The following is a 15,041-nucleotide window of genomic DNA, read 5'->3' as shown; positions in this document are numbered from 1 at the left end:
CCGTATCTGACCGGTTGCAACTTTAGATTGGCATGATTGAAGTTTTTTTTTAAGGAAGTATGAGGTATCAAATTTGGGCTATACTTCGTTTTGGGCTCTTTCGTTATAATATTATTATTATTAATAATAATAATAATAATAATAATTATTATTATTATTATTGGTTTTAGTATTTTATTGTATCGTTTCAACATGGCGCCTGCCTCTGATCACTGTGGAATTTGCTCCAAAGGAATTTATGGAAAGGAACAGGTATTGGCATGCTGTTTGTGATATATAATGTTTCACGTTAAACCATGTTTGAAACTTTCTAACTATGAAGTTGAATTTTTTATGATGAAGGACATATCTACCTATAAATGTACGAAATGTCAACAGCGTAGCGATGAAACTCCTGTGAAGCCACGACCCGTTCCGGTGGATCGTGTAGCTGCTCGCGATAGTGCCAATGAAAACATGGACATAAATAGAGAAAATAATGAAGAAATGGCAATACACAGTGATAATAGTGATGAAGATGATATTGATCAAGAACATCAACTTGGAGGACAAAAGCCAGGTAATGTAAACTGTCTCAGTTGCTGCCATGTTAAAGACATTATGTCAACATTGATCTCGACAGTGCAGAATTTAAGTGATCAAATTCAATCTCTTAAAGCCGAAGTGATTGTATTGAAAGAACAGAATGAAGTACTAATGAAAACAGAAGAAAAAAGGACTCTACAAAACACTTATGCACAAGTAATTCAAACGAATCTTCCGAAAGAAAAACAAAACACAATCAGAATGCCCTGCAGTACTCCTTGTTTACCTTTATCTACAGTAGCTCACAAAACTCACACAGATAAGGCATCTGATAAGTTTCTGGGTCAATCAGTGCAGTCGATAGAAAACAACCAGGTTTTAAATACATCTGGTTCCAAAAACACTCGTCAAGCTTCGACCTTGCAAAATCTAAACAAACAGGTGAACGACGTGAAGAAATCAGTGCAAGGTCAGAATCCATCTAATAGGTTTATCAGTGCAACGCAATGCTTTTCCTCAGAGAGCTCTATTTGTGACTCGACTTCATCCTGAAGTTTCAAATACTGACCTTCAGCAATATATTGCTGAAACTTCTTCCGTAAAGAAAATGGTATGTACAAGGCTGAAAACTAAATATGATTCTTACTCTTCTTTTCATGTAGCTTTTTCCCAGGATGACTATGATGTACTATTCGATGAAAATATCTGGCCTAAAGAGGTATTAGTAACAAGGTTTTATGGCTAATTGAAAAATGACAATATAGTTGCCAACAAAGACAAAAGTGTATCTGATACAAATAGTAACAATAAGTCTGGAGAAAACTCAACTTCAAAAAACTAAGTGGTTCTTTCCTTAGTAATAATATGATTAAATGTTTTTATCAGAATCTTAGAGGAATTAACACCAAATTTGAAACATTAGTAAGCAATATAAATATTGAAAATTATGATATAATTTTTCTTACAGAAAGTTGGTGTAAACAAGATAGAGATTATTTTATAAATTTAGATCCAATGTACAGGGTGCTAAGAAAAGATAGAAATCTGGATTTAAACAAACAGAAATCTGGTGGTGGTGGTTGTCTTTTATTTATTAAAAGAAAGGTTCAGTTTATGATCTTGGAATCACCTTTTACAGAATTGGATGTAATTTGGATAAAATTACTGTCTAATAATTCTGATCCAACCATAATAGGATTGCATTACTTGCCACCTGATTTAAACTGTGACTTATTTGCAAACTACTTTGATTGGGTAGTTCAAGAGATGTTAATGAAACACAATAAAATAATTTTAGTTGGAGATTTTAATGCTGGTGGAATTGTATTGCTCTAATTATTATGTTAAAAGAAAGGCTGAAAAAATTGTTGAAATCGCAACACTTTCAAATCTAATTCATCACAATGTATCGTATGACCCTTCACTGCCTTTTAATGTTTTAGATCTGCTACTCACTAACATTTCCACTTGTAACATTAGTTTTAATGAACATCCTTTATCTAAAATTGATAACTTTCATCCACCGTTCTCATTTCATTTTGAATTGGATAGGTCTAAAAAAGACAATATAGGTACAAGGGAAAATATTATTTATAGATGTCATGTGAATGTTTATAATGAATTGTTGCATTTACCATATATGTTTGAAATATCTAATGATGTACAACAATCTGATATGGAACTGACTAGAAATGTGTATGCAATATTAAAAAAACAATATTCGTTCAAAAGTTAAAAGAACAAACAATCAACTGCCTTGGATGACAAGGAAACTAAAGAGAATGATCAACAAAAAGAGAAGGTATCATGATAAATTTAAACTTACAAATAAGTGTGAATATTTCAGTACTTATCCCCAATTAAGGAAAGATGTTAAAAAGGAATATTCTAATGTAAAGGAGCATTACTACTACTCCTTAGAAAACAATGTTAATGGTGACAAGAATGCTTTTTGGTTTCACTTTAATAGAAAGAAGAGAGAAAATACTATCACTGAAATTATTCATGATAATGATGTACTGTTCAATGAATATGATATTGCTAATGCTTTTAGTGAGCTCTTTCACAAATCTTTCTCAAAAAGAAGTCATGTAAATTTTAAAAATATTAATCTTCATTCATATACCAACTTAATTGATGTACCTGTTATCTTGGAAAAGGATGCAAGTGATAAAATTAACAAACTAAAAGGCAGGTCTTCAATAGGTCCTGATGGCATTCCTAATTTTATTTTGAAAGCAAACAAAGATGTTTTTGAACCATTGTTAACTAAAAGTTACAACATGTCACTTACTTCTAGAATATTTCCAGATATCTGGAAAAATGTGTTTATTGTACCTGTAACTAAAAACAAAGATGGAAAAGTCAATGATCTTAATAATTATAGACCAATTACTATATTAAATTCCATGGCAAAGGTTTTTGAACACATAATTGCTGACTATTTGTCTTTTTCTTTTAAACAATATATTGATGGAAATCAGCATGGATTTTTTAGAAAAAGGTCTACTATTACAAATTTATTGGTTTTAATAGACTCTCTTAAATCTAACATTAGGAAGCAATCCCAGACCGATATTTTATTTATTGACTTGGCTAAAGCCTTTGATAGTGTCAGCCATCAGCTAGTAATATACAAACTCGACCAAATGGGATTATCACCACGATTTCTGAAATGGTTTTCCAACTCTTTAGTAAATAGAAGTTTCTCTGTTAAGATTGGTGAAACAAGTTCTTCTAAAAAAGAAATACTTTGTTGAGTGCCTCAAGGGTCGCCACTTGGCCCAATTCTGTTCGCTGCTTTTATCAATGATGTTACATTATGTTTTAAATCTAGCACATGTTTACTATATGCAGATGATATAAAAATTTTTAAGAGTATTTTAACAAATAATGATGTCGCTCAACTTCAGGCTGATCTCGATAGAATGACATATTGGTGCAAGATTAATGAAATGGAAATTAACTTGAAAAAGTGTAAAGTTTTAAGATGTACTAAGAAAGTTCATTACATAGTCTCCAACTATTTTATTTCTGAAAATAAAATCAAGTGTGCGACAGTCATAAAGACTTAGGAATATTAATAGACTCCTCTCTCATATTTGATGAGCACATTTCAGAAATTTGCAAAAGAGCAAAGAGAATGCTTGGTTATATATTTCTCTCATGGAAAGTTTTTAAAAAAGAAGATACCTTAATATTCCTGTATAAAACGATAGTTCGTCCTATTCTTGAATATGCAAATGAATTATGGTTTCTGACTGCAACCAGTCACCTTCAAAAAGTTGAATCAGTTCAAAAACTTTTTATCAGGTTAGTATGCACAAAGTTTAAAAAAAATTACTATGACCAACATTACTCTGAATGGTTATCACAGTTGAATATGTTTTCCTTAGAAGAAAGAAGAAACATGAAAAGGATAAATTTTGTAGAGAAGATATTAAATTTCCAAGTTGACAGTGAATACTTTTTGAATAATATAGCTTATAAAATTTCCAGATATTCTCACATGCCTAAACAAGGCAAGAGGTTTAGTAGCTGATCTTGTTGAAACCTAGAATTTGAATTTATGTTGATGTATAAGATTGTAGGATCCACTGCCTTATTTTATAATTATGTATTCACTTTTTTAATTTTGTATAACCAATTTTGACATAGTGATATACCTGGTTGTTTAATCGTTACCATCACTTCAATAAATATGATGATTATGATTATTAGAACAATACACAGGTAATTGCACAATATTATATAACAATAAACAATTATTAGTATCAGAGATATAATAGATCTAGTTGAAAACTGTAACTTGAAGTGTAAATATGCTAACTTGTTATGTTATGTTATTCTACAGCTTACGTATTTTATTCGTGTAACTTTGTACTTTTGTATTTGACTTAGTGCTGTATTAGGTTTCTTACTCTGCTCAACACTTAAAATAAACGATTATTATTATTATCACTATTATAAACAGATTTGTTCTTATGACACTTCACTTCCACCAATTGCTTCCATACTCTGTATTAATAACACTTGCAAACTTTGAAATATAGACACATCTGATTATAATATTATTTATTGAACTTAGATAAAACCATACACAAGAGAAGACTTACTTAAAACTGTTTCCATGTGTCATTCATGGCAGCAATTTGGTGAATGAAAGACCCAAAGCCAAATTTTAGCAAGATGTAATCATTCGCTGTTAGGGATGTCAAACTAGAAAGTCTTCTCTCCGTCGCTGAATTTCTGAGCGCAGTTTTAGTTCCTTTCAAAACACGGAACTACCTTCCTCAATTGACCCATTTCATGGTAAAATACTTAGAAAAATTATCAGAGCAATGACAATATTTTGGAAAAGCACTATTATATGTATGATGTAAAAAGTTGCTTAAACGAATAGTGTAACTTGTAATTATTTCCTCATTTCAGGAATCATGTATGATCAAGATTATCTTTTCAACGAAACAATTCCAGGATTCGAGTGCTTTTGCTACCCTAACTGCCACGACTTGAGATTCCAGTTTAAACTCGACATATTGTAAGTAAGCAGACATACATTGACAAAATGAAAAAAAATTGCCGTTAACGAATATCAACTTGTTATGACTATCTGGCCAACAAACTGTAATTATAATTGTAGATACTGTAATATTTAAATAAATGAGTAGTTTACATGTCTGCTCTAACCACATTCTGGTTCCATCAGGCAGGGAGATTTTTCTTAAAGTTTCAACACCAACACTCTAAACACCGATTCATTTTTCATTTTTCTCTTTGGAAGCAGAATCTGTAGAAATAATGAATTTATTTCCATTTTTTAAGTATTTTTGAAAATACGTGTATTCGTTTGAATAAATTTCAAACGTGTGTTCGTTTGAAGTTTAAATGACAAGAATTTAGTTTATTATTTCTTATACAAATTTTCTACTCATGCATTTATATAAAAAGTGTTGAAAATATATTTACTGCCTGGAGGATAAAGGCGACGAGGTACGTTGTGCTGATCACATCACCCCGCACCTTCGGCCGAGATCAAGATAGTGTAGGGCCCAACTCGACATCCCCTATACGTCATCATGGCGTGGTGCAATGCACAAGGGAGCACTTTACATTTTAAATTTCTCCATCCTCGAGATGCTCCATGAACCTTGAAATCTCTAACTAACTAACTCTCTAGCCTCCTTGAACCCAAAAGTTCATGGCTGCAGCAACATAGACCTTCCATCTGTCCCTATCCTGAGCAAGATCTATATACTTGTACTGTTTTTCATCCCTACCGATTTCCTTTATGTCCATCTCAACATTATCCCTCCATCTTCGTCTTGGTCTTCCTACTAGTTTCTTACCATCAAGTTTCCCAACAAGAATCCTGTAAACTCTTCTTTCCTCTCCCACACGTGCCACATTGCCTGCCCACCTAAGTCTTCTTGATTTAATCATTCTAATAATATCTGGACAAGAATACAAATTATAAACTTTTAAATTATGTAATCTTCTCCACTCACCTGTCTCCTCATCCCTTTCAGACCCAAATATTTTCCTAATTTTTTTGTTTTCAGACACTCTCAATTTATTTTCCTCTTTCAATGTAAGGGACCAAGTTTCGCATCTATATAATATTACAGGCAAAATTACTGTATTGTATATTTTAGCTTTTAGTTTCTTAGAAATTAAACATGTGACAAAACAACACGTTTCGGTTAGAAGCAGACCGATAGTAATTAATACAAGCTTTTGAACCGAAACAACACGACACGTTTCTGGTGCTACTCAGAGTGGGACGTTCTATTAATACCACACTTTGTGTTATTTCGTTCTTCTCTTCACATAAGCGATGTGAATGCTTTCTTATAGGGAGATTTCAGGTATACTGTATCTCTGAAGCAAGGCCGAGCATGATGTCAGAGAAGAGTGGGCAATGAGAAGCGCTTCATTCAACGGCAAAGGCTGGAAACTATAGTCGCTTCTCCCGTACACGCAACTCACTTTCCTCTCACCTGTTCATTGGTGTAGTCGTGTAGCTTCACTACTTGCGCAGAGACTTGTTTTATTTCGTTTGCTCTTCAGATAGCCGGGACAGTGTATAGAGATGACATGGAACACGCGAACAGTGTCTTAGGGTGTTCATACCGAAGAGACAAGCAGCACGGCTATCTGCAGCACTTCATTCTACAGACAAGCATTTAAACATTCAGAAACAACAGACCGAGTCGACACGGTGCACGGACAGGTCCGTGCCGCGCTATGTATGGGAGACTAGGACATTATGCATAAATTTTTGCTTCACAACCGTTTTATTGCTAATCGAATAATGTTAGCCGTTTCTACTACATGTTCACAGCAACGTAGGAACCAGAAGTTATCGACAATATTCATTTAAAAGAAATGTTAGACATTGCAGTTGATTCGTTTTGCCCTGAAAGCGCGGCTAAAACGGATCACTACCGGGTAAAATTGATTAGTGTAATAATAAGTATAATAACACAAAAGACATATGATAAATAAGCAAGTGCTGGATTAAAGTTGTGTGACCTGACATATGACTAGCACAAACTGATTTCTCCAAACAACATTTTCCCAACGCCAGTGATACAATTTTCCGCAGCACTGACGACACTGAATCTAGTCTCCAATCTGCGTATTAATACTTGTTGGGTTATCGTATGAAATAAGCCAAAATCTGCAAGAATTCCTAGACATCAGATTTCTTCTTGTCCTGCCTTTTGAAACTTACTACTTTCATCTTGGCTTTGGATGTAGATGTGATTGTTGCGTTTTGTTTTGCTTATATTACTGCAATGTGTTGTGGCGTTGTGATGTTCAATGTTGGTTGGCTTACTGCCTCTCTCTATGCCTCTTGAAAATCGGTCCAAACGCAAACTTAGTAATAGTACGAGTACGATGTTGGTGTTGCCATTGCGTTGCATACTGGTGATAATATGATATCAGTTATTTGAAAGCAAAGACGTAAAGATGTTGCAATATGTGGGTAATGTAAGTAGGACGTAATAATAATAATTCAATGATGTTCTCTTCGCATACATCTGCAATTTGAAAGCGTCGGGTGAGAATAGATACTATTAAGTAACACTACGTTAAACGTTCTAATGGAGGAAAATCCGTTTTGACCCGTTTCGGTAATCCGTAATGCAAATTAAGTGGGAACAAGCTCAGTTAACCATATCAAATATTAAAACAACACAATGACACATCATACCTTTTGACGTGTGAAATAATGGACCGCTTACACCACTACATTCTAAAATGCAATTTTATCAAATGTCGCAGAACTTTTACAATTCCTACTTTTTCGCACAGTATTCATCATAATGCTTATCAAAAATCACTTCTCACACACGCTCGTCAACTGCCACCGCGAACAAAGGCAGTTCGCAGGTAAGAGGAAAGATGGCAGTGTGATCTGCTGTTTTTTGCACGTTCTTAACTAAAACAGTTTTCGATAATCTTAGATCAATCCGTAATTCCCTGGGCTATCCTACTTCTAAAAGTAGATAAAATAATCTATGACATCTATTGATTTGGCTAACAAACACTTATGAAGGCATCTAATTTCAATTTTGAATTGACAAACAAAGACTAAAATTGATAAACGCTGTAAGTGCCACAATAATTCAGACACCGTTTTCCACGTAAAACTGTGAAATGTTCTATGTTTTATAATGTGGCAAAAGTAACATGTGGCTGGTAGCCCTGTAAGTAGTTCAAAGGCGTGTAAAGAGGTCAATAGTGTGCACGTTCTCACGGGCTGATGTGCGGAACGATCCGTTGTCCCAACACGCTCCTTTCGGCACTTACAAGGTTTACCACTTTTAGTCCTCAAATATGCATATGTTGTATTTGATATTACTTCTTATGAGTACAAATGCGATGAAATACATGGTAGCTCTAGAAAACTAGGACCAGTCCATCCAAGTGATCCAGTATTGGATGATTGAATTTAAAAAAATCAAAGAGCTATGACAAAAAGAGAAAGACAGTAACAGAGTTCAAATATTTTGTACTAAAATTTCTTCCTTGTAAAAACAAAGTCCTGAAATAATGGTTCTTCCCTTCTAAAATATCCTAAATTTTTATTTTTGTGAAAGACAAACACTGATTTTGAAATATACTACAAACATTTTTTATACTTTATATTTCTATGTTTCTTTAGCTGTGTTTCCCAAATTATCGGAACTGTCTGTAAATGTCAAAAGTATCCGAATGAAACTATCAGGCGTGTTTCAAAAGAAAGGGGAAATTATTTGTAAAATATTTGTATCGGGTTGTGCTTGCTAACATCAATTGCTTTATTGGTGACTCATGAATATTATTTTTCGGTAGTTAGGTGTTGATTTTCCTGTGCTTTACAGAGTGTTAGATGGCTGCGCGATTACAGGATCCCGCCACTTGAGAATGGTCGTCTGTGTCTTAATGCTGCTGGAATTCACCAATAATTATGCGAAGAAGAGGACCTAATGTAATAAGTGAAAGAAAGTACAGCCGTTCTGTCTAGTGTTCAGAACCACGAAAGACGAAAATGTTATTTTTGCACGAACTGGAATCTGGTGGATTGCATGGTGTCGGGGGAAAACAATAGCGTTTCATCACCTTTGTAGGGATTACTTTTTAAGAAATAATTATCAGACAAAACTTTAATATTATTATCAATATTATTATTATTATTATTAAAAAAATAAATATTTTTATTAATTGGACAATTTTATATGGATTGTTTTATTTATTTATTATTTATTTCGTCTTCTTTTACATAGCGAAGTTAAGGCTGTGGAGCCTTTTCTTCCACTTGACCATGTTTACAAAAAAATTGAATATGAAATAATTAAAATTTTGAAAAAAAAGAGGAAGAAAAAAAATATATAAAAAATTACAGAGAAATAAAAAAATACAAAGAGAAATTACATATAAGAAAGGTAATCTAACCTATAGATACGGACACACACACTCACACACCCACATACATATCTTTGCCCTTACACACGTACAAGCAAATACATAACACTACACTTACTTAAGCACAGTCCAATATTACACATACTTAAAACACAGTCCAATACGGTATACTTTGATGATAATTCATCTTAACTATTACTCTAATTCATTTTAGTGCCTTACGTCCTTCTATCATTCTCTGCACCCGCCATATTAATAGGGAAATCAAACATTTAATTTTCATTGTATAATATGTGTAACTTTAACAATTTTTTGAACGTCACAATTGAGGAAGAGACATGAATTTCAGGTGGCAACTTGTTCCAAAGGCCTGCTGAGGTAACAGTAAAAGAATTTGCATAAAAGTTGGATTTGTGTTCGAACTACCTTTTCGTCCCAGTTGGGCAGGAGAAACTAAGCGTAAAAGTGGCTCCACTATTGTGGAATTGATGATTAGCATTCCAGCAACCATCCAATAAATGCTCTCAATCTCAAATGATAAATGTGATAGAACATTCAAATATTTCCGTGTCCAGTTTTTACATTTTTTCCTACTCTATTATTCTTTATCTAGAAACACGAAGGAGGACCAAGGCATAAGGAACGTACATGTCGACCTCGTGGACATTCAGCAGACTTCATACAAATTGGAATCACTGGTCGAATTCAAGGACATGTTTGGTATGTAACATTACAACTTTTGTTCTCGTTAATATCAAATATTGAATATATTAACATCATAGCTTTAATGTGTTGAAAGAGATAGTGCTTTGAGCTGGTAGACTATATTCAATTGTTGTTTTTAAATACAATGCTATTAACAAACTGCATTTCGAAATATCAAACAGCACGTTGATATTATGGTTATGAAGCAGTAAAAGCAACTTTGCAAGTGAAAATTTCGAAGTAGTCGTACACGATTACTTACGTTTAATACAGTTAATGTAAACAACCGTAGTGTCCATAAGTGATAAGAAACTCATATGAACGTCTTAGCATATATATGTGATAGGTTCGGAGTGAAGGACATGGTAATGTATGTTAATACCAAGTCGCACAAGATAGAAACCAGACGGTGAACAATTAACATATTTAATATAAACTGGACGTTATGTCCGAAACATTCAAGTACATTGAAACATGATACAGCAAGAATTACACAGAATACATCTGCTTATGACTCCTCTTCTTCTGTTTGTGAAGACCATACCTTGTAGCCATACGCTTAATACCTGGACCGTATCATCCCTCCAGGTGTCCCATTAAAAAAAAAATCAGGTATGCTGATGATCGTATCGATCTGGTGGGCGGCGAATCCTGGTAGACCTTCTTGGAGATGAGTGAGATGTGCTAGAACCTGGTTCTGGGTATCCGGCTCTGTCCGGGGTAGGTTTTGGTACTGTTCCACAGGGGTTGGCTGAATTTCTATTTGGTATTGTAACGTTGAAGTCGTCGTCATCTGCAGTGTCACGTGAAACACGTCTCTTCAACCACCTTGGATGTACCACTCGTTTGATTCCATCTTCTAGCATGATTTCGTAGAGGAAGCTATCCCCAATGCGACGAATAACAACTCCTGGGATGTAATTCGGAATACCGTGTTTAGGAGATTGAACCCAAACTGCTGAGTTGATGGCGAAAGTACCATATTTCAACGAAGAGTCGTTCCGAAACTTCGCTGACTTCCTCGGCTTGAAAGGAGATTCACTCGACAGAGGCAGATTGTTAGGTTTGCACCAAAATCTGGGTCGGTGTTTCAAGACCGAAAGTGCTGGTAGGCTTCCTTTTCCACCCAGTCGCGTTTTCCCAAGGATGAAAAGATGGTTGGCGATCCCCATATCAAGTTCAAGCGTGCTCAGATTGGGTTTGTCAGTTATAAGCTTGACAAGAGCGGTTTTGACAGTACGAATGTATCATTCGGCTAAGCTGTTGCTAGGGCTGTGATAAGGCGGTGAAATAACATGTCTGATGCCATTCTTAAGACAGAAGTTACGAAATTCGAGAGAAGTGAACGTTGGGCCGTTGTCGGATACGATTGTATTTGGTATTCCTAGCGTGGAGCAAGATTGCATAAGCCAGCGGATCGTTTCCTTTGTGTCCAATGTGTGTACAGGCCACACATCTGTCCACTTGCTGAAGACGTCTACTATCAGTAGGAACTTACGCCCTGCAAAGAAAAAGTGGTCTATATGCCATCTCTCGTTCACGTACGAAGCGAGAGGCCATGAAGAATCGGGTCCTTTGCGGACCTTATCCCCCTATCTGAATATGCTTTCTTCCAGCTCGATTCAAATAAATAAGAAGTAACATTGCCTGTTAGCATTAGCTCGGCATGTATTGCAGCTCGCTACAAAATCCGTAATCTCTGCTTACATGCTGACATGCCTGGCCACCAAAATCTGGATAGACACAACTCTTTCATACGAGTTGAACCTATGTGTCCATCGTGTAAAGCTATAAGAACTTCATTCTGTTTAACTGTGGGAATGATAAGTCTCCCCGACCACATGAGCGTTCCCTGCTCATACGTAAGGTGATCTCTTCTTTCGAAGAAAGGTAAGAGCTTCTTCCGTTCGGTAGACGTGTCGAGTTGATCTGGTCAACCATTTACTACACAGGAGACAACTAATGAGAGCAGTGGGTCTTCTGAAGTGGCGTTCTGTATTGAATCTCGAGAAAGAGGAGGTACAGCTTCTTCAATGGACCAGAAATATGCATGAAGTTATTCTTCTCCAGCTGGTATTGTGTCACGCATTTGCGTAGGCAACCTGCTTAGCATGTAAGCTACTTCTACCTTGCTGGAATGAATTATATTATATCGGTATGAAGATAAAAGTAGAGCCCATCTCATCAATCTACTGGATGAATGTTTTGAAATGGCTTGATCAGAAGAAAATATAAACTTTACAGCACGTGCGTCTGTAACAATCTCGAACTTGCATCCGAGTAAAAATTTGTGAAATCACTTGATACCGTGAACTATGGCTAGAGCTTCTCTCTCTACCTGGGAGTATCTCCGCTCCGTCTGACTGAAGGTGGTAGAAGAGCAGGCGATGGTCTTTAGACCGCTATCAACTCGATGACATAATTGCGCGCCACAGCCGAAAGGAGAACCATCGGTGATAAGTACAACTGGCTTTATTGGGACGAAAGAGACAATAGGATTTACCTGTCGAAGTTCCACCATGATGCTGTCGAACTCGTGTTGACAATTATCATCCCAGTACCAAGAGACGTTTTCCTTGAGTAAAGAAAGCAAGAGGTGAAGTTTCGAAGCTAAGTTGGGAACGAACTTTCGATGAAAGTTGGTCATCCCGATGAAAGAACGTAATTGTGATTTGTCTTGAGGTGGTGGAGAATTTAGCACGGCTCCAAGTTCTTGTCTGACGGCCGTATACCAGTGAAGTCAATCTTGTATCCTAGGTACTCGATAGATGAGGTTAGGAATTGGCTTTTGCTGGGGCTCGCTTTCACATTGTGTTTGGCCAGACGACTCAGGACATGACACGTGCGTGTGAAGCATTCTTGCAATGTTTCACCTCCAACGATGACGTCATCAAAGTAGAAAGAAACTCCGGGAATGTCATCTAGGATCTTCGCTAGGACATTTGAAACAGATCTCCACTTATGTTTATGCCAAAATATAGTAGTGAGGTTTATATAATCCCCAAGGTGTGTTGACGACAGTGATGAGTTTGGCAGCTTCAGAAAGTTCCAACTGTCCGTAAGCCATTTGAAGGTCAATTACCGTAAAGTATTTACACCTGGCCAACTTAGAGAAAATATTCTCGATTCTAACAATGGGAAACTTGATGTTTTCAGTCATTTTATTCATCGTTCCTGAGACGTTAGTGCAGAGACGAAGTGAACCATCTTTCTTGGTAACAACGACAAGTGGTGAGGCCCAATCAGAATATTCGACCGGTTCCCATAATCCTACTTTCACTAGATTTTGAATAGAATCCTGAACACGGTCTCGAATACCGTAAGAAACTTCGTAATGTCTACGAAATATCGGTCCGCAGCGCCAAATTGATAGTTTCGGAGTGAAGGACATTGTAATGTATGTTAATACTAAGTCGCACAAGATAAAAAGCAGACGGTGAACAATTAACATATTTAATATAAACTGGACGTTATGTCCGAAACATTCAAGTACATTGAAACATGATACAGCAAGAATTACACAGAATACATCTACTTATGATTCGTCTTCTTCTGGCCGTGAAGACCATACCTTGTAGCCATACGCTTAATACCTGGACCGTATCAATATGTATATTTCATATGATTAAATATTATTTTGCAAATAATAGAACACCAAATATTTTTATTGCAGAAATGAATACGTTTGTTTAACGCTTTCACATACAATGCAACACATATTGCAAGTATAATTATGGACTTCTACTATCTCTCTATCTCTCTTTCTTCTCTATCTTTCTCACTCTCTCTATCATTTCTTCTTTCTGAGGCACTACTTCGATTGTAACAACAACTTATATTTTTGCCACTGTTTCAATTTTTCATGAGTATAAATGTATGAAATATATATTAAAATTGGTATATGTAATGCAATATATATATAAAAATGTATTATACCAAGATGGAATCAAGTGGATAATAAATCTACATAGTATGAGTTATCAAAAATATCAATGACACATACTGTCATCATTCTGTATTTATTCCAATAGATGTCAGAAATCAATACTTTTTTGCTTTTGGAAACGATTCTAAGCCATCCACGTGATATTTGATTGTTTCCTACTATCGTAATAGATTTAACAAAATTTTGCCTTGCCCTATTTGTCCAAGTTACACTTCTCCAAAAGTTACATGACATTTACATAGTTCTTCATAACATGAAGTCAGAAAGGGCCTCCCCGATGGCGCAGTGATAGCGTCGTTGCCTTGTAATGAAGGGGTCCCGGGTTGGTTGGGATCCCACTTCAAACCTTAGGTCCAGTCCCGATTTGCCTTACAGTGCATAAAGTGAACTTAAAAAACAACAAACCAACTCACTCACTCACAACATGAAGTTGGAGGGGTGTAAGGGGTGACCTTCCACGTAGTTTACCCAAATGTCAATCTCACTTCCACGTTAGTACAACTGGACTGAAGACTAACGAGGCTCTGGCGACTGGCCCCATGGCCAGTATAATTTTCTTTGTATTGTCCTGTTGTCCTTATGTGTGCTGAGTGCCCGTTTAAAGCCTCAGCTTTTAACATAAATCAGAACATTTTAAGATTTTTAATTATGCAACGTTAGAGTTGTTCTTTGTAATGATAAGGGGCTGCCCCCGTATAATGTGACGGGAGCAAAATAGCCTAAGTGCTGACGCTTCCACAATTTTAAAATCAAATTCAAATTGAAACATGAAGTTTGAAACTATATTTGACCAATATATTAATAGACAACGATATGGAAAACTCAAGTACGAGGAATAATGTAACAGAAAACTTGGTATTCGGCATGTTAAAATTGGAAACAGAGAAACTGTTTGAGGTTGAAAACACTGCACTCGCTCGTGGTACATCTGGAGGTGATCTCTGTCAAGGTT

The 15,041-nt window shown here is 35.7% G+C and overlaps 1 protein-coding gene across 1 annotated transcript in view; it reads left to right on the top strand.

The window, feature by feature from the left end:
* Positions 1-336: 336 nt before the first annotated feature.
* LOC145980571 (uncharacterized) overlaps positions 337-15,041 on the top strand; it is a 77,790-nt gene continuing 63,085 nt past the window's right edge. Inside the window, exons 1-3 of the mRNA XM_083113604.1 lie at positions 337-559; positions 4,957-5,065; positions 10,052-10,158. Of these exons, the coding sequence (XP_082969730.1) occupies positions 337-559; positions 4,957-5,065; positions 10,052-10,158 (439 nt within the window). The remainder of the gene's footprint in view (positions 560-4,956; positions 5,066-10,051; positions 10,159-15,041) is intronic.

The sequence above is a fragment of the Lepisma saccharinum genome, chromosome 28 (genome assembly GCF_977018435.1).
Source record: "Lepisma saccharinum chromosome 28, izLepSacc3.1, whole genome shotgun sequence".
In the NCBI taxonomy this organism is placed as follows: domain Eukaryota; kingdom Metazoa; phylum Arthropoda; class Insecta; order Zygentoma; family Lepismatidae; genus Lepisma; species Lepisma saccharinum.
Note: the sequence above shows the minus strand (reverse complement) of the source record. Positions and strands in the feature narration are given on the sequence as shown.